We start from the raw sequence: 17,549 nt of genomic DNA on the forward strand, positions 1-17,549 counted from the left end.
TGGCCAAGAGCTGGCTGGAGCCTCCAGCATGCAAGCCCCATGTGGGGTGAGGGTGTCCCTGGGTGCTCCCCACTCACAAGACACCGCAGGCACACTCTCCCATTTATGGCCTGGCCACCCTGACCTGTTCCCCTCTGCTTTCCTGCAGGACCCTGAATAACAACAATATCACTTCCATCCCTGTGTCCAGCTTCAATCATATGCCCAAGCTGCGGACTTTGTGAGTGTTGGGGCTGTGGGGGCAGGAGGCACCCCCTGGGCTGGGGTAGGATGTCCTCAGCTCTGCTACTAGTGCTGGCAGCATCCATGGGGAGGGGGTGGAGAGGACACTCCTGCAGTATATCCCAGGCACTCCCAATCTAGGTGGCCTTGGGAACTGGCACAGATGCTCTCAGGCTCCTCTGTGTCCCCAGCGGACCTTTGTGCAGAGCCAGGCTGCGTCGGCCGGAGGGCAGCGGGGTGTTCAGGAGCTGTGCTGCGGGCACTGACTGCCCTGTCCACCCGCAGTCGCCTGCACTCCAACCACCTCTTCTGCGACTGCCACCTGGCCTGGCTCTCACAGTGGCTGCGCCAGCGCCCCACCATCGGGCTCTTTACCCAGTGTGCTGCTCCAGCCCAGCTCCGTGGTCTCAACGTGGCCGAGATACAGAAGAATGAGTTCAGCTGCTCCGGTGAGGGGGCTGGGAGGCAGTGGGTACCAGGGCAGGGACATGGACTGGGGGGACAAAGGCGGTCCCACTGATGCAGCCCACCTCCACTCTGCCACGTGCCCCAGCTCAGAGCCTGGATGTATGCACTGGGCTTGGCTCTGGTCAGCACTGTCCCTGGTGTGGGGACACCATGGGGACACCACCACCCTACCAGTGTGACAAAAGGTGCATCAGCCAGTGCCTTTCACATGGGGTTGGGGTCACCAGGACCTTGTGCACCCACTCAAGGGTGCTATGAGCTGTTCCAGCACCCCGAGCTGTCACCAGGCCCCATTCCTCTGGGTGCTGCCACCCATCCACCTGGCCCAGCTCTTTTCAATTCCCATGATGGTTGCTTTCCCAAAGGACAAACAGACTCCACACGTGCCCAGCTCTGCAGCTTGTCCTCTGGCTCCTGCCCAGCCATGTGCACTTGCAGCAACGGCATCGTGGACTGTCGGGGCAAGGGGCTGACGGCCATCCCTGCCAACCTGCCCGAGACCATGACAGAGATGTGAGTACGTCCCCACACCGTCACCACTGGCTATGGGTGGCTGAAGGCAGTGGGGACACAGGGGCAAGCCCCACACTCAGCCACCCTGTGTGGCAGCAGGCCTTTCCTGCCCTTGTCCCATGCTGCCCAGGTTTAGCCCTGGATTTAACTGCATTAAAAATGTAAATAGAGAAATAATCTCCTTAGGGGAATCCAATTATGGTGCAAAGCCCCCGCTGGGATGGCATGCAGGGCACTTGCGGGGTAGCAAGCGCCCCCAGGCCCAGGGTGCTGGGAGGGAGGAGGTGCTCCCCAGCCAGCACATTCCCCCCATCCATGGCACCCCCCTCTGATGGAGAAAGCCCAGACCACAGGCTGCAAGTTGTCCCTGGGGTGAGTGGTAACACCCTGGTAGGATAACTTACTGCAAGCTTGCGGGTCTTGCAGCTCTCCAGCTCTGTCAGTGGGGTGCTGTGATTCAACCAGCCCTACAGCCCTCATCTGTCCCCCTTCTCTTTGCAGACGCCTGGAGCTCAATGGCATCAAGTCTATCCCCCCAGGTGCCTTCTCCCCCTACAAGAAGCTGCGGAGGATGTAAGCGTGGAGCCTTTGCCAACTCACCCTGAACCCCAACACCCTTCACACCGCTGCTGTGAGCCCACAGGCCCCCACTCTGATGGGCTTGTGGCCCTTGGTGTGACATGGATGCCCCACATGGCAGCGCTGGGATGGGGCCTTGGATGCCCTCAGCTCTGTATATTGAGTGCAAGGGGTGGACCCCTGGGCCCAGCAGGAGGATGGGGGCATGGGGCAAAGAAGAGGGGACCAGGCCACCTTCTCCTTTTGGTTTTCAGAGACCTGAGCAACAATCAGATCTCAGAGATTGCTCCTGACGCCTTCCAAGGACTGCGCTCGCTGAACTCCCTGTAAGTGCTCCCCACCGGAGTGTGTTGGGTGGTGTGGGGTGGATGTGGCATGCCCTGAATCATGCCCCACCCCACTCCCCATCATGTCGCTCACACCAGTCTCTCTCTCCCAGGGTGCTGTATGGCAACAAGATCACAGACCTCCCCAAGGGTGTCTTCGGGGGACTTTTTGCCCTGCAGCTGCTGTAAGGCGCTGGTGGCTGGGTGGGATGCTCTGTGGGACACCAGAGAGCAAGTGAGGTCCCAGCACCCATGATGCAGTGAGGAGGGTCCTCAGGCTCACCTCCCTCCCTGCCAGGCTCCTCAATGCCAACAAGATCAACTGTGTGCGAGCGGACGCCTTCCAGGACCTGCAGAATCTCTCGCTGCTCTCGCTCTATGACAACAAGATCCAGAGCCTGGCCAAGGGCACCTTCACCTCCCTGCGGGCCATCCAGACCCTGTGAGTACCCACACCAGCTCTGATGCCCGGGCAGGCGCCTGGAGGAAAGCATCTCTCTTGGGTAGCCAGAGCCGGAGCTGGTGGTCACCCACTGCCCGTGGTGCAGGCACCTGGCCCAGAACCCCTTCATCTGTGACTGCAACCTGAAGTGGCTGGCAGACTTCCTCCGTGCCAACCCCATTGAGACCAGTGGCGCCCGCTGTGCCAGCCCCCGGCGCCTGGCCAACAAGCGCATTGGCCAGATCAAGAGCAAGAAGTTTCGCTGCTCAGGTGAGAGCCATCCCCATCCCTGTGCTGCGCTCAGCCCTGCCCCAGCCCCGTGTCCATGTGCTCACGGTGATGATGTGCTTTTCATTCCACAGCCAAAGAGCAGTATTTCATCCCAGGTAAGAGGAGGAGACACACTGTGTATGCATGGGTGTGTGCATGGTGCCCTTTCAGCCAGGCTGCCTGGGGGATGGTTGTGCCGGAGCCCCACGGTCTGGCCTGGCGCTGCATTTCCCATCATTTCTGGTTGCTGAGTTCCCAGGTGCTGCAGTAACAAAACTGCTGGGTAGCAGCACATGTTCCAGCATCTCCCCTTGTGCTGTTATTCAGATGGGCACAGAGGTGTCCATGCCGTCCAGCTCTGGTTGCAGGAGAGGAGAGGGTGCTGGGTAACACAGGACCCTGTGTACCCAGGACAAATACCCATGCAGATAAGGTGTTTTGGGCATGGGGAGGAGTAATTTGTGCATAGCCCTGGGATGAGGGCAGCTGGGGAAGAGCCCAAGACCAGCTGGGGATGTGGGAGGAGCAGGGAGGGGAGGGCAGGCAGAGCCCAGGTGCCTCCGCCCTTGGGACCCCATGCTGCCCTCCCCGCTGCACAGGGACGGAGGATTACCAGCTGAACAGCGAGTGCAACAGCGATGTGATCTGCCCCCCAAAGTGCCGCTGCGAATCCAACGTGGTCGAGTGCTCCAACCTGAAGCTCACCAAGATCCCGGAGCGCATCCCACAGTCCACGGCAGAGCTGTAAGAGCCTCCTCCCTCCCACCCTGCTTTCCCTCCTGCAGCCGGAGCATCACCAGTGCTGGGGTTTGGTTCAGGGTTGGTCTGTGCCAGGCCCTTTGCAGCCACCTCCTGAGCTCTTTTCCCTGCTGCCCACGCCAGGCGCCTGAACAACAATGAAATCTCTGTCCTGGAGGCCACTGGCATCTTCAAGAAACTCCCACATCTGAAGAAAATGTGAGTACCAGGCAGGCACAGCTCTGCCAGGAGTGCCCGGGGGCTGGGAAGGCACATGGGGTCCCGACGCCAGGGCAGCCTCAAGAGTGAAACTGGGGACATGTACCAACCCGAGGGTCACCTGAGGAGTTTGCCATCAGGGGGTGCTCGGTGGGACCTGGGGGAGGCAGGTTTCAGGTTGAGGTTGGGGCAGAGCCCCCTGTCCCAGCCTGCTTTCCCCTCTCCACAGCAACCTCAGCAACAACAAGGTGTCAGAGATCGAGGATGGGGCGTTCGAGGGGGCATCCTCTGTCAGTGAGCTGCACCTCACCGTCAACCAGCTGGAGTCTGTGCGGAGCGGCATGTTCAGGGGCCTGGATGGGCTGAGGACCCTGTGAGTGCCCCTTTCTGCGTGGGGACAGGGATGGGCACATCCCTGCTCCTTGCCCCTCTGCCCTGCCTGTGATCCTGGGCTGGTGCTGTCTGCATTACTGCTGGGCCAGCTCAGGAGTGCCTTATCCATCCACTGGCTGTATCCAGAGCTGGGGGGAAGGTTTTGCTGCTCAGGTCCTGGCTCTGCAGCAAGGTGGGCACAGCCCAGGCACTGCTGAGGTGGGTTCCCCCATGGTGTCTGCCTCGGTTGTTAGGTGCCTTTGTCCCGTTCCCTCCGCAGGATGCTGAGGAACAACCGCATCAGCTGCATCCACAACGACAGCTTCACAGGGCTGCGCAACGTCCGCCTGCTCTCCCTGTACGACAACCAGATCAGCACCATCACACCGGGCGCCTTCGACACGCTGCAGTCTCTGTCCACGCTGTAAGTCTCGGGCCTCAGCAGGGATGCTCCCGGGCTGTCCCCATCGCATTGGGGGGTGCAGCAGGGGGAACCCGTGCCCGGTGGCTGCTCAGGTGATGCCCTCACACTCCTTCTTGTGCAGGAACCTGCTCGCCAACCCCTTCAACTGCAACTGCCAGCTGGCCTGGCTGGGGGACTGGCTGCGCAAGAGGAAGATCGTGACGGGGAACCCGCGGTGCCAAAACCCTGACTTCCTCCGGCAGATCCCGCTCCAGGACGTGGCTTTCCCCGACTTCAGGTGTGAGGAAGGTAACTCACGGGCCCCGCCGCGCCGGGGGTGAGAGGGGATCGGGCTCCTTGTCCCAGGCTGGCACCATGATCTGCTTGCCCCAGCATCATCCCTGCTTCTGGGATGGTCAGCAGTGTCCTGTAACAAGCCAGTAGCTCAGAGGGAACCGTCAGCCCATTAATGCTTTCCCCTGATGATGCACATATTTCCCTTCCCGGTGCCCAGCCCTTAGGGCTGCATTCAGATCCCCACAAGCTGCTCTGAAGCTGGGAGAGGAGTTTGCACCCACTGCACCTTGTGGCCCTTGTATGTAGGCAGGTCTGTGCTGGCAAATGCTGAGCCCTGGGTGCTGGCAGGAGCAGGTGTATAGGCAAAGCCCACCAAGATTCCTCCTGCTTCTTCCCTTCCCAGCCCCACATGATGGAGCTGGGCAGATGGAGCAGGCGGGGAATGTGCCTGTTGAGAGAAAAGACTTCTTTTTAAAGTTTTTTTAATTTAGAACAGCTTTTGAGCCCTCTGTAAAATATTTACAAACACATCATCATTTCTTCTGCTTTCCCTCCTCCACCACGTCAAACGCTGAAGGGTGCATCCTGCGCCTTTCCCAACTGTGCGAGATAGCATACGGCTGTTCTGGGGATGCCTCTCCCGTGGGAAGGGGGAGCAATGCTGGCTCCTCCGGCTGCGCCGCGCAACCACTGCTGCCTCTGGGAGACGGGTGAAGGAGGTTGTTTCAGCAGGACTGGCAGGGCTGAGCCGCTTCTCGTGCACCCTCCTCTCTGCTACCCCTGGGGCTGTGTTTTTTGCTTGAAAATGGTGAAAATCAGAGCAGCCTGGAGCTGTCTGATTGTATCCATCCGAGTGGGGAACGTGGTTTCTGGGAACAGGAGTGATTCATGAGCTGCTGGCTCTCAGCTGGGCTGAGGCTGTTGCCTGCAGCACCCTGCTTTGGGGCGAGGGGATATGGCTGGCATGGGAGGGGAGCAGTCCTGGATGAGCACAAGGCATCGAGTCCAGCCTCATGTGGTGCCCAAGGTGACTTTGTGGCTCTCTGTGCCCGGTGCAGGTCAGGAGGAGATGAGCTGCATCCCCCGTCCGCAGTGCCCACAGGAGTGCACGTGCCTCGACACCGTTGTCCGCTGCAGCAACAAGCACCTGAAGGCCCTGCCCAAGGGGATCCCCAAGAACGTCACGGAGCTGTAAGTGGTGGCCAAGTGCCCAGGCTCTGCCCCAGACTTTGCAGCTCTGGGTGAGGGGGGCTCTGCTGAGGGGTTGTGCAGGTGTCGGGGCAAAGATGCCCCACAGCTCTCTCCCACAGCACCATCCCAGCCTGGCAGTGACCCCCACCCAGCCAAGGGACCCTGCCCAGCCCTAACCCCAAGGAGGGGCTCAGTGAGAGCCTCTGCTGATTCAGGGCTACTAACTGTGATGTGCAAGGGGTTGTCATAGCAGCTGGGTCTCTGCTCTTTGGCATCCTTGGGAGGGGGCAGCTGCGGTTGCCATGCAGCCCTGCAGTCCCAGTCAGCCTGCCACCAGCAACAGGGACAGGGCCACCCTGCCTCTGCCAGCTCCCCAGCCCTGCTGTGCCATCCCCTCTCACCAAGGCTGCAGGGATACCCCGGGCATCCCCAGCTCTGAGCACATAGGCAATGGAATGTGGTTTACCTGGGTGTCAGGGGGATACCCAAGCATCCGTGCCAGCTCTGGATGAGCAGTAGTGCCCATTGCTGTGAAAAGGACTCTGCTCCTGTCTGGAATGGGGGACAGCAGCAAGTCCTGTGTGCAGGTGGTGCAGGCACTGGTTATGCACATACATTTGTATAGCAGCGCCTCACGCTCCTGCGCTGTCTCGCACACCCCTCCTCTCTCTGCATCCTCCGCTGTCTCTCACACGTGCCTTGGGACTGGTTTCTGCTGCCCACACTCACGTTGGATGTGTAAGTGCAGCACATGGTTGGCTGTGCTCACACATGCGGGCTGCTTGGAGGCTGTCCTGGGGACCAGCACACAGAGCTCTCAAGTGTGCCCATATGCTCTCACACTACCTGCCCTGCAGCCCAGGGGTCCCGTGAGAGCCCCAGGCCCTGCATGCTGGAAGAGAGGTGATGCTGGAGATGCTCTTTGCAGCACATAAGAAGATGCACAGGAGAATCAGGGGGCAGAGGGAGGGACCTCTGGCTTCTCAGCCACCTTGAGGTGCTTTTGTTCTGCCTTGCAGCTACCTGGATGGAAACCAGTTTACTCAGGTCCCGGGGCAGCTCTCCACCTTCAAGTACCTGCAGCTTGTGTAAGTAGGCAGGAGCAGGAGGCCAGGCAGGCAGCTGGTCCCAGTGCTGGCCAGTGGCGGGCAAGGACAGGGGCTGTCCCCATGGTGCTTGATCCTGGGGAAGGGCCTGGCAGTGTGCAGGGACCCTTGACATCCCTCTGCACCCCTGCTGAGCACTGGGAAACAGCTGACTGCAGCGACGCTCAGCCACTGGGTGCTCACAGCCTCTGGGGGCAGTGGGCAGGGGGACAGTGGCATTCCTGCCACCACCCTGTGTGACAGCCCTGCTGCTCTCTTGGAGGCTGTGCTGCTGTTTGATTCCCATTGCACCTGAGAGGGCAGGGGAGCACCGAGGGGGGACAGGGCCCAGCTTGCGCCAAGCCCTGGGGTTTCTGTTTTACAGCGATCTGAGCAACAACAAGATCAGCTCCCTGAGCAACTCCTCCTTCACCAACATGAGCCAGCTCACCACCCTGTAAGTGCGGTCCCTGTGGTGTGCCGCAGAACTGAGCTGTGGGGGGCTGTTCCTAGGGGACCCCAAAGACTGCGGGGTGCTGGGAACACCAGGGTCTCCCCTCTCCGTGTGGGTGAAGCTATAGTTTGGGCTGATGCAAAGGGAGCATGCAACCAAGGGTGGGCTTCTTGCAGCACACACGGAGGTGCCCCCAGCACTGTGCTGCCTCCTCCTTGCCTCCTACAGGATCCTCAGCTACAACTCCCTGCAGTGCATCCCTCCGCTGGCCTTTGAGGGCCTCCGCTCCCTCCGGCTGCTGTAAGTACCTGCCCGTAGCCCTGCTCACAGCCCCTGCTGCTGCCTGTGCCCACGTGTCCCCTGCACTTGCCCAGAGCTGGGTGCAGGCAGGCAGGGTACAGGCTGCAGGAGGAGCAAGGGGAGAAGACTCAGCCTCTCAGAGCACATGATGCCATTGCAGCAGTGACAGTGGTGGGGTCCAGCTCTGCCACCCATGCCTGGACCCACGGGGTGGTGGCAGCCCTGCTGGTCACAGTCCTTGCTGCACACCCTGGGACTATGGGCACTACAGGACCCTCTGTTCTCTGCAGGTCTCTCCATGGCAATGACATCTCCAGCCTCCCCGAGGGCATCTTTGCAGATGTCACCTCCCTGTCCCACCTGTGAGTATCTCCTGCATATTCAGGTGCAGGGCTGGATGCATGCTCAGGAGACCTTTAAAACCCATGGGGCTAAGCCCAGATTCTCTGAGGGTTGAGCTGCCTCCTCTTCTCTTCTCTGGGCTGGTAGTTGGGACAGTATTTGTGGGGCACTGATGTGCTCTGCCCCCAGGTCCAGGTGTGCAGCTAAGCCTCCCAGTGCTGCTGGTCCTTGATGGAGGTGGTGTTGGAGTCACACCAGGTCTCCAGAGTCCCTTAACATGCAGGTGAAGCCATGCAAGATGCTGGCACAACCATGGGTTGGCACGGGCTGCTCTGACCCATGCCAGCATGTCACTAGCCTCCTGCCAGGGTCCTTCCCTGCTGCAGCCCCAAGTCTCTCACCAAGCATCCTCCTCCGTCCTCTTTGAGGGAGCCTGTACCGCAGGAGCACAGCCCCATACCCATCACCCAGGGCAGGGTTTTCGCTTTGTTCAGGATGACTTTTCAGTCCCTTCGCTGTTCATGCTAAGTGGTTCCTACCCACCCTCCAGTGGCTGGTCCTGCTCCTGGCATCCTGGGGCTCTCAGGCTGTTCCTCCAGCCTGCAGAGAGCATCTTGATTTCCAGTCCTGGCCTCCCTGGTTTTTGGGAGCAGCTCTGCTCCTTCTGGTCTCCCCTGGCTCTTCGCTGGTTTTCTTGCTGAAGCGCAGTGCTGCGGGTTCCCACAGAGCTGAGCTGTGTCACCAGCCGGCGCTGTTGGTGCTGTAGGAGCAGGCTCGTAAGCCCCAGCCGAGCTGCTGTCCCTAGTGCCTGCCGCCCTGCCTGCCATCTCCTTCCTTCATCACACGTGTCAGTCGCACTGGTCCTCCACCGCTGCTGGCCTTTGCAGTGAAGGAGGGTGCAAAAAGGCTTTGAACCCCTCAGCCTCACACAGCACCCGCTGCTCCCTGCCCTGCTCTGCTGTGGAGCAGGGCAATGCTGCTCTCTTGGAGCAATTCCTTGCTCTCCCACGATGCTGTCCCCATGAGCTCTGGCTGTGACTGCTGCTTGTCCCCAGCAGCCTGCCCCAGTGCCCCTGCCCTGCACTGTGCAGCAGAGCCGAGGCTGTCCTCAGCTCCCGTGCAGGGGGTCTGATGTTTCTGCACAGCCTCAAGCCCAGGTAGCTTTGCGCAAGTGCTGGAGAGGGACTCACAAGGATTTCTCTGTGGGCAGTGGGGAAGAGCTCCAGCACAGAGCATTGGGCTCTCCATCACATGGCAGCCCAGCCAAGTGATGGAGCCGTGCCCAGTTCCAAGGTCTCCAAGCCTGGTACCCTCTGCGGTGCAGGGGATGCAGTTTTGTCCTTCCTCCCCCTGCAGAGCCATCGGGGCCAACCCGCTGTACTGCAGCTGCAACCTGCGCTGGCTCTCCAGCTGGGTCAAGACGGGGTACAAGGAGCCAGGCATCGCCCGCTGCGCAGGGCCCCCCGACATGGAAGGCAAGCTGCTGCTCACCACCCCTGCCAAGAAGTTTGAGTGCCAAGGTGCGAGGTGCCTGTGTTGTCCATCTGTCCATCCTCAGGCAGGGCAGCAGGTGCCATGGCGAGCCGGGCTACCTCCTGCTCGGTGCCTGATGTTCTGTGAGTGTGGGGGACTCCAGCATTTAACCTGTTGAGCTGCCTTGAGGAGGGGGCAGACCAGGAGGCTCGTCCCCTTGCCTGGCCAGTGGCACGTCCCTGGTGACAGAACACGTGGCTGTCCCCAGGTCCTTGGTGGGGCAGGCTCTGTTCCCTGCTGTGGCTGGAGCTCTGACCCCGTGTTGGTACCCACAGACGGCACCTCTCCATCACTCTCTGTATTATATCCTTGGTTATCTCTGTGCCTCCTATCCCACAGGCCCACCTGCCCTGAGCATCCAGGCCAAGTGCAACCCCTGCCTCTCCAGCCCCTGTCAGAACCAGGCCACCTGCCACAATGACCCCCTCGGTTTCTACCGCTGCACCTGCCCCAGCGGCTACAAGGTACCATGGTCCCTGGGGTCCCCAGTGCAGGGGGACATGTCCCTGCAGAGGCAAAAGGAGCAGCGAGGGCTGTCCCTGGGGCTCACTGCCAGCAGGACTGTCCACCCTCCCTGCCCACCACAGTGCTGCACTGAGTGTGATGGGGCAGGGAGAGCTGGGCACGGTGCTGTGCCACCCTCCTCGCTCCCACCTCTCCATCCCTCCCCAGGGCAGGGACTGCGAGGTGGCACTGAGCGTCTGCTCCTCCAACCCCTGCCTCAATGGGGGGACCTGCCAGCCTCAGGACGGGGAAGGAGCAGGCTTCAGGTGAGTGCTGAATGGGAACCCATGAAAGACGGGTGTTTGGGCAGCAGCTGGGATCCCCAGCATCCCTTGGAGATAATGTTTAATGCTTCCCTCGCCTTCTACGTGCTCCCTTAGGCATATAGCTGGGCTATTGCGTTCATGTAATAGCTCCAGCCCAGGCTCCTGCTCTCTGCAGCCCTGCCTATGCCTCCTGCCAGCACAGCACTAGCAGGGCTGAGCATTGGCTCTGCTTCCCTATGTCCCCCAGCCCTGTAGGGCTGGGGGCATGGGGAACAGAGCAGGTCCTACCACCACAGAAGGCATGGGAAGGGATAGCACAGGGGGATTTGGGGCTGGGATGTGGGGGCTGCAGCAGGGTTAACTGGGATAGGGCAGGATGTGGCCCGGGGTCATTGCTGCTCCCTGCAGGGCTGCCATGCCCTTGCACAACCCTCACTACCCTGAACTCTTCAAGCCATTCCAGGAATCAGGACACAATTAGTAGCTGAAAATAGCTATCATAACGGGGTGAGGAGGTGGGCTGCGCAGCCACTGCCCCCCCCCAGCACTGAGTGGCCTCTCAGCCCGTTGTCGTGGCAACTCAGCATCCTCACAGCCTGCTGCGGCTGCCACCCTGCCTGTGCTCGCTGTGCTGCTTGTTTCACAGGGACCACCCCAAAATACTCCATTTCCCACCCCATGACACTGCCCTGTGTCCCATGCAGGTGCCTGTGCCCAGCGGGCTTTGAGGGTCCGAACTGCCATGCCACCAGCGACCCCTGCAAGGAGCACATCTGCAAGAATGGGGGCTCCTGCGTGCCCACTGCCACCAACTACACCTGCCTGTGCCCTGCCCACTACACAGGTACCTGGAATGAGGGCTAAGCATCCCCAAACCTCACAGGCCTGGCAGGGGTATGTGCCCACTGCTTCTCCCTTCGCACTGATGAGGGCTAATATCTCCTCTGCCTGCTGCCCTGGTGCCCATCACCATGGCCTCTAGGCCCAGCCACATCGAGTTTTGGTACATCCGACTGAGCCCCCACACCCTGGCTTGCCCTTGGTGCCTGACTCAGGCAGGAGCTGCCTGCGGCCACAGGCCACAGCCATGGAGCCCCATGACCATGAACAACTTGGGCAAGTGCCCATGGTAGTGCGAGCTCCAGAGCATCCCTGGTGTCCCCATTTCTACCCTGCAGGGGACTTCTGTGAGCAGCCACTGGATTTCTGCTCAGCCGAGCTCAGCCCGTGCCAGCACGGCTCTACCTGTGTCTCCACAAGCCAGGGGCCCAGGTGAGCTCCCCCTCCACAGACTGCTTTGTCCCAGCTGCCTGGTGGGGGAGATTCGCTTTTGGGGGGCTGCAGTTCACAGGCTGGGAAGGGGTTATGGGAAGGGGGGTGCCAGGAGGAGCAGGTACCCATCGGTTCGGGGGAGAAGGAAGGGGCAGCCATGAGCCCTCCACCTGCCCCAGGTGTGAATGTGTGCCCGGCTATGTGGGGAGCAACTGCAGCGAGGACTTTGATGACTGCCAGGACCACCGGTGCCAGAACAACGCCCGCTGCCTGGACGAGGTGAACGGCTACTCCTGCCTCTGCGCCGAGGGCTACAGGTATCACCGGGAAGATGGGGGACACTGGGGATAGTGGGGATCGTTACATGGCACTGTGCAGGAGGAACCAATCCTGGCTACCATGTCCATCCATCCATCCATCCATGCATGCATCCATCCATGCATCCATCCATGCATCCGTCCATCCATCCATCCATCCATCCATCCATCCATCCATCCATCCATCCATCCATCCATTCCTCCAGTGCAAGAGGAAGGATTGGCGCTGGAGGTGTGGGTTTTCAGGGATGAAGGCTGGGGGAAATCAGCATCCCTGGGGAGGGACCCAAGGGCAGTGCTCAGCATCCCGGCATCCCTTAGATGCCACTGGTTGGAGAGCCTCCCTGAGGATGCAAATCAGGGGAGCACTGTTAGAGCCCCATAGGGCGCTCTCCCAGCCCCATGCTTAGCAGCACCCTTGGCCCCACAGCGGCCAGCTCTGCGAGATGCCGCCCCACGCTGCCAGCCAGCCCGGCCTCTGCGAGCGAGCCGAGTGCCAGAACGGGGCTCTGTGCGTGGAGCGGGGTGCCCGTGCCCTCTGCCAGTGCCTGCCTGGCTTTGGCGGCCCCAAGTGTGAGAAGCTGCTCAGCGTCAACTTTGTGGACCGCGACACGTACCTGCAGTTCACTGACCTGCAGGACTGGCCCCGGGCCAATATCACCCTGCAGGTGAGGGCTGGGGGGGCATGGGGACAGCGGGGGGGTAGCAGTGGGGGTGCTGCCCCAGGGATGTGGGCTCCCACCTCTCCCTTGCCAGGTCTCCACGGCCGAAGGCAATGGCATCCTGCTGTACAATGGCGACAGCGACCACATGGCCGTGGAGCTGTACCAGGGACACGTCAGGGTCAGCTATGACCCCGGCACCCACCCCAGCTCAGCCATCTACAGGTACCTGCCACCCCTTGGCCACCCACCGGGGACCACCCCCCCATTGCACGGGCTTGGCGGGTGTCCCCGGTGACCCGACTGTCTCCACCAGTGCTGAGACTATCAACGACGGGCAGTTCCACACCGTGGAGCTGGTGACCTTCGACCAGATGGTGAACCTCTCCATCGACGGCGGCAGCCCCATGACCATGGACAACTCGGGCAAGCACTACACGCTGAACAGCGAGGCCCCCCTCTACGTGGGAGGTAGGACAGGGGCCAGAGGGGTGACCGGGGGACGTGGAGGGGTGGTGGTGGGGACACCCGTGTGTGCTGACGGTCCTGCTCTCCCCAGGGATGCCCGTGGATGTCAACTCGGCCGCCTTCCGCCTCTGGCAGCTCCTCAACGGCACCAGCTTCCACGGGTGCATCCGCAACCTCTACATCAACAACGAGCTGCAGGACTTCACCAAGACGCGCATGACGCCGGGGGTGGTGCCGGGCTGCGAGCCCTGCCGCAAGCTCTACTGCCTGCACGGCATCTGCCAGCCCACCGGCGCCCAGGGCCCCATCTGCCACTGCGAGCCCGGCTGGGACGGGCCCCACTGCGATCAGCCCCGCGGCGGCCCCTGCCAGGGGCACAAGTGAGTGTCCCCGCTCCGTTGGCTACCCCACAGCGACGGTCTTGTCCCATTGGCTGCCCCGCAGTGACCCGTCTGCCCCATTGGCTGTCCTGAGGCAATGATGCTGCCCCATTGGCTGTCCAGCAGTAATGGTCCTGAGCCGTTTGCTGCCCAATGTGACCCCCCTGCCCCACTGTGTCTCCAACTGCCCCGCCACAGCTGCCCTATTCCATTGGCTCACTGCCTGCCCCGCCACAACAGCTTCACTCGGCTGCCCCTTCCTCATTGGCTGCCCCACCACCACTGCCCCACTCCATTGCTTCTTCCTCATTGGCTGCCCTGTCGTTAATTGCTCTTCACTGGCCACCCTCTCCTCCTTGCTCTCTCCATTGGCTGCCCCTCCTCACCGCCTGCGCTGCCCACCCCTCCTGCTGGCTGTCCCCTGGGCCTGCCTTGTGCTGGTGGTGCCCTGTGGCGGCAATGCCACTGCACTGAGTAGTGCGGTGCCGCGCCAGACCCATGCCATGGTGGCTGTGCCATACCGGTGCCGTGCTGGTCCCACGTGCAGTGCTGTGCCGGTGCCACGCTGGCGCTGGGCCGTGCTGGCAGCTGCCTGACAGTGCTGGGTGCCCACAGGTGCGTGCACGGGCTGTGCCTGCCCCTCGATGCCCTCTCCTACACCTGCCAGTGCCACGAGGGCTACCAGGGCACCCTCTGCAACCAGCCCACGGAGCCGCCCGACCCCTGCCACCGCCAGCCCTGCGCCCACGGCCACTGCCGCCTCACCCCAGGCGGCCAGCCTGCCTGCGAGTGCCACGACGGCTACACCGGAGCCCTCTGTGACCAAGGTAGGAGCCGGGGCGGTGGGGGCTCGGGGCGGGGGCAGCCCCATGCCGGGACGCCAGCCTGAGCATCGCTGTCCCGCAGAGCCGGAGTGCCGCGGGGAGCCGGTGCGGGACTACCACCAGGTGCAGCGGGGCTATGCCATCTGCCAGACGACGCGGCCGGTGGCCTGGGTGGAATGCCGAGGGACGTGCGGGGGCCCCAGCGCCGGCTGCTGCACCGGCCTGCGGCTCCGGCGCAGGAAATACGCCTTCGAGTGCAGCAACGGCGCAACCTTCGTGGAGGAGGTGGAGAAGCCCAGCAAGTGCGGCTGCAGCCAGTGCCTGTGAGCGGCCACTGGCCCTGGCGAGCCGGGGGGCCGGCAGGGAGCCCTCCCAAGAGCCAAGGACCTCGCTTTGCCCTGCGGCCGCGGTGCTGCTGGCTGGGTGCTCCTGGACTGCCCCGGAGGAGCCCGGCGGAGGGCAGAGCTGTTGCATCTCGAGGGTTGGGAAAAAAGGAAAAAGAAAAGGGAAAAGAAAACCCACAAAGCAAATGTGTAGATAGAGAATTTTTTAAGAACTGCAGCTACACAGACGTGTGGATATGGGGTGGCCACTGCCCAGCTGCCCCCATCCACTCCGTGCGGCACTTGGCCTGTTCCCCAGTGCAGCCCCACAGCCACAGAGGGCAGCGTCTGCATCCCCTGGTGTGTCCCCTTCCTGGCAGCCCCATCCCGTGTCCAGACCAGTGAGCCAGGGTCTTTTCCAGCATCCGGGGCTGGAGCAGAGGGGCCTGGCACGGCAGAGCTTCATGGGCTGCGGCTGGCAGAGGGCTGTGCAGTGCAGCTGACACCCTGTGGTCCTGCGAACCTGGAGCGCTGCTTCACATCCTCTCCTCTGGCAGCCCTGGACTCCCTGCTGAGGATCTGCCGTTGCCCTGATGGCAGCAGCAGTGAGTACCCGAATGTCAGCAGCTCCACTGCCACCGGCTGACCCGCTGGGGGCACCCCTGGGCTCTGTGCTCGCCAGCGAGGCTCCAGGGTGCTTGGGCACAGCTCCAGCCCATGGCGGTGGCACAGGTGCCATGGAGCAGGACCAGGGTGGTCCAAGCACACTGTGTGGGTCATAGGCAGTGGTGTGCAGATTTCTGTGGGGGTCCCGGCACCAGCCCTGCCACTGTGCCATTAAGATGGAGGGGGGCTCCAAGCACCCTCAGCCCAGCTGGGTGGCTCTGCTCAGAGGTGTGGGGCAGCACAGAAACCCCTTTCCTCCAGGCTCAACCCTGTGGAATGGGTTCTGCTGCTGGGCAATGGTGCCCTGTGTCCCCCCGGCCCAGCCAGCCAGGGTATGATAGCTGCGGTGTGGGTTTGCCATGCCCATCACCGGTGCCCATCACCAGGACCTCAGCCTCTTGGGTGCCAGGGCTGCCTGAAGAGGCTGAAGATGCACAAACCTGGAGCTGACACTGCTGCCATGGCAGGTCCCGCCAGCTCCCGGACGCGGGTGCTGATGCTCGGGCAGCTCCTCTCCAAAGTCAGCAGTGCTGGTGAACACACTGTGGGACCAGGCCCAGCACCACTGCCAGTGCAGCACAAGGGACCCCATGGTGGGGTACTGCACGCACCCAACTTCCACAGCAGCATCGCTTCTCTGCCTGTGGGGGCCAAGGATGGTGGGTGCCAGACCTGGGACACTGCACGCAGCTGGACAGCGTGTCACCATGTCACTGGGGTGGACAAACTCATCCCAGGGCTGCAGCACCAGGCCTCTCTAGCACTCTGCTCCAGCGCATCGGCTTCAGGTCTGCACCGCCGGCTGTGAATGGGCTCCGGGCATCTCCACTGCGTGCATCCAGCTCTGTGGGTGCCATCACCATCCCTGCTCACCAACGGCATCCAGGACGTTCCTACCACCACGGGGATGTTTCTGCCATCGACGCCCTCTCCACAGGAGCCCCCTCTGCTGCACAGAGGAGCCAGGACGTGTCTCATTCTGCCCATGGCCCAGCTGGGGCTTGGTTGTGTTGTGTTTCTGTTCTTGCTGTACGCTAACCGCTAAAGTATCTCTTTATACAGAATACTTACAGATTCTAATATATATTTGTATTTCATTTTGTTATAGTATTTTTATATGTTCGGGGTCAACAAATGATGTTTTCTTTTTGTTTACAGATGCTACTGGGCAGGAAAATGACGGTGGCTTTGTTTGGCCTGTGGGGTTTGTGTGTGTCACTGTTGAAGACGCTGGTTTGTACTAGGCTGGCGAGGGAGGCACGAGCATCCTTCCGCTGGCAGAGGCTGTATTGTTTTAGGAGATGTTTGGTATTGTCTATGTTGTCTTCCATGTGAACATGACATTTATTCATTCAGAGGCTTGGCCTCTTCTTTCCTGGAGGGGAGAAGGGGGTAGCTGGTGCTGGGGAGCTGCTGGGCACATGATGAGGTGGCACAGGCAGGGGCAAGTTGGTTCTGCCATGGGTGATGGAGCAGCCCTGGCCACCTCTTCGGGCCAGAGCATTGCCCACACAGAATCATGGAATCACCTAGGCTGGAAAAGACCTGTAAGATCATCAAGTCCAACCATCACCCCAGGACTGCCAAGACCACCACTAAACCATGGCACTACATGGTGCAGGGATGTGCATCCTGGGCTGAGGGCTCATCGCTGGAGAGAGCTGGGGTTCTCCATTCAATGCCTTGCAAAAGGAGCCATTACTCCCTGGGTCATGAGTGCGGCAGCATGAGAAACCACAAGGCTGGGTGCCTGCTGCCATGATGGAGTGGCTGCGGGGGACACTGGGCACCTGTAACTCTTTGGGGTGAGGGAGAGGGACCCTGGGCAGGTCCCCAGGAGCACTGAGCGGTTCCACTGGTTGTCCCACAGATCCATGGCGGAAAGCAGCGCCAACAGCTCAGACACCAGCACGGGAGCACTCAAATCCCACCTGGCATTTATATCCCCCCTCCAGAGAGGGGCGTCCCCCTCTTCATGCACCCACTCACCTTGGCCCTTCCCCAGTTATCACACCAAACACAGGCTGATATCAAAGAAACGTTTAATAAGCTGCAATAAAATATGGACCTTTAGAAAGCTCATAGGGTGAATATCGACAGTGGAGGGAGAAAA

At 61.3% G+C, this 17,549-nt stretch overlaps 1 protein-coding gene across 1 annotated transcript in view; it reads left to right on the forward strand.

Annotated features, from left to right (window-relative positions):
- SLIT1 (slit guidance ligand 1) overlaps positions 1 to 16,749 on the forward strand; it is a 61,184-nt gene extending 44,435 nt beyond the window's left edge. The window contains exons 7-37 of the mRNA XM_065672076.1: positions 149 to 220; positions 508 to 671; positions 1,056 to 1,203; positions 1,705 to 1,776; positions 2,037 to 2,108; positions 2,222 to 2,293; positions 2,407 to 2,550; positions 2,657 to 2,820; positions 2,913 to 2,936; positions 3,420 to 3,564; positions 3,703 to 3,777; positions 4,007 to 4,150; positions 4,430 to 4,573; positions 4,695 to 4,861; positions 5,908 to 6,040; positions 7,060 to 7,128; positions 7,511 to 7,582; positions 7,808 to 7,879; positions 8,170 to 8,241; positions 9,578 to 9,741; positions 10,094 to 10,218; positions 10,427 to 10,524; positions 11,229 to 11,368; positions 11,703 to 11,796; positions 11,976 to 12,113; positions 12,544 to 12,781; positions 12,870 to 13,000; positions 13,092 to 13,246; positions 13,335 to 13,623; positions 14,239 to 14,450; positions 14,530 to 16,749. Of these exons, the coding sequence (XP_065528148.1) occupies positions 149 to 220; positions 508 to 671; positions 1,056 to 1,203; positions 1,705 to 1,776; positions 2,037 to 2,108; positions 2,222 to 2,293; positions 2,407 to 2,550; positions 2,657 to 2,820; positions 2,913 to 2,936; positions 3,420 to 3,564; positions 3,703 to 3,777; positions 4,007 to 4,150; positions 4,430 to 4,573; positions 4,695 to 4,861; positions 5,908 to 6,040; positions 7,060 to 7,128; positions 7,511 to 7,582; positions 7,808 to 7,879; positions 8,170 to 8,241; positions 9,578 to 9,741; positions 10,094 to 10,218; positions 10,427 to 10,524; positions 11,229 to 11,368; positions 11,703 to 11,796; positions 11,976 to 12,113; positions 12,544 to 12,781; positions 12,870 to 13,000; positions 13,092 to 13,246; positions 13,335 to 13,623; positions 14,239 to 14,450; positions 14,530 to 14,774 (4,054 nt within the window). The 3' untranslated portion in view covers positions 14,775 to 16,749. The remainder of the gene's footprint in view (positions 1 to 148; positions 221 to 507; positions 672 to 1,055; positions 1,204 to 1,704; positions 1,777 to 2,036; positions 2,109 to 2,221; positions 2,294 to 2,406; positions 2,551 to 2,656; positions 2,821 to 2,912; positions 2,937 to 3,419; positions 3,565 to 3,702; positions 3,778 to 4,006; positions 4,151 to 4,429; positions 4,574 to 4,694; positions 4,862 to 5,907; positions 6,041 to 7,059; positions 7,129 to 7,510; positions 7,583 to 7,807; positions 7,880 to 8,169; positions 8,242 to 9,577; positions 9,742 to 10,093; positions 10,219 to 10,426; positions 10,525 to 11,228; positions 11,369 to 11,702; positions 11,797 to 11,975; positions 12,114 to 12,543; positions 12,782 to 12,869; positions 13,001 to 13,091; positions 13,247 to 13,334; positions 13,624 to 14,238; positions 14,451 to 14,529) is intronic.
- Positions 16,750 to 17,549: the final 800 nt, after the last annotated feature.

Source organism: Lathamus discolor, chromosome 3, assembly GCF_037157495.1.
Source record: "Lathamus discolor isolate bLatDis1 chromosome 3, bLatDis1.hap1, whole genome shotgun sequence".
NCBI classification, from domain to species: Eukaryota; Metazoa; Chordata; class Aves; order Psittaciformes; family Psittacidae; genus Lathamus; species Lathamus discolor.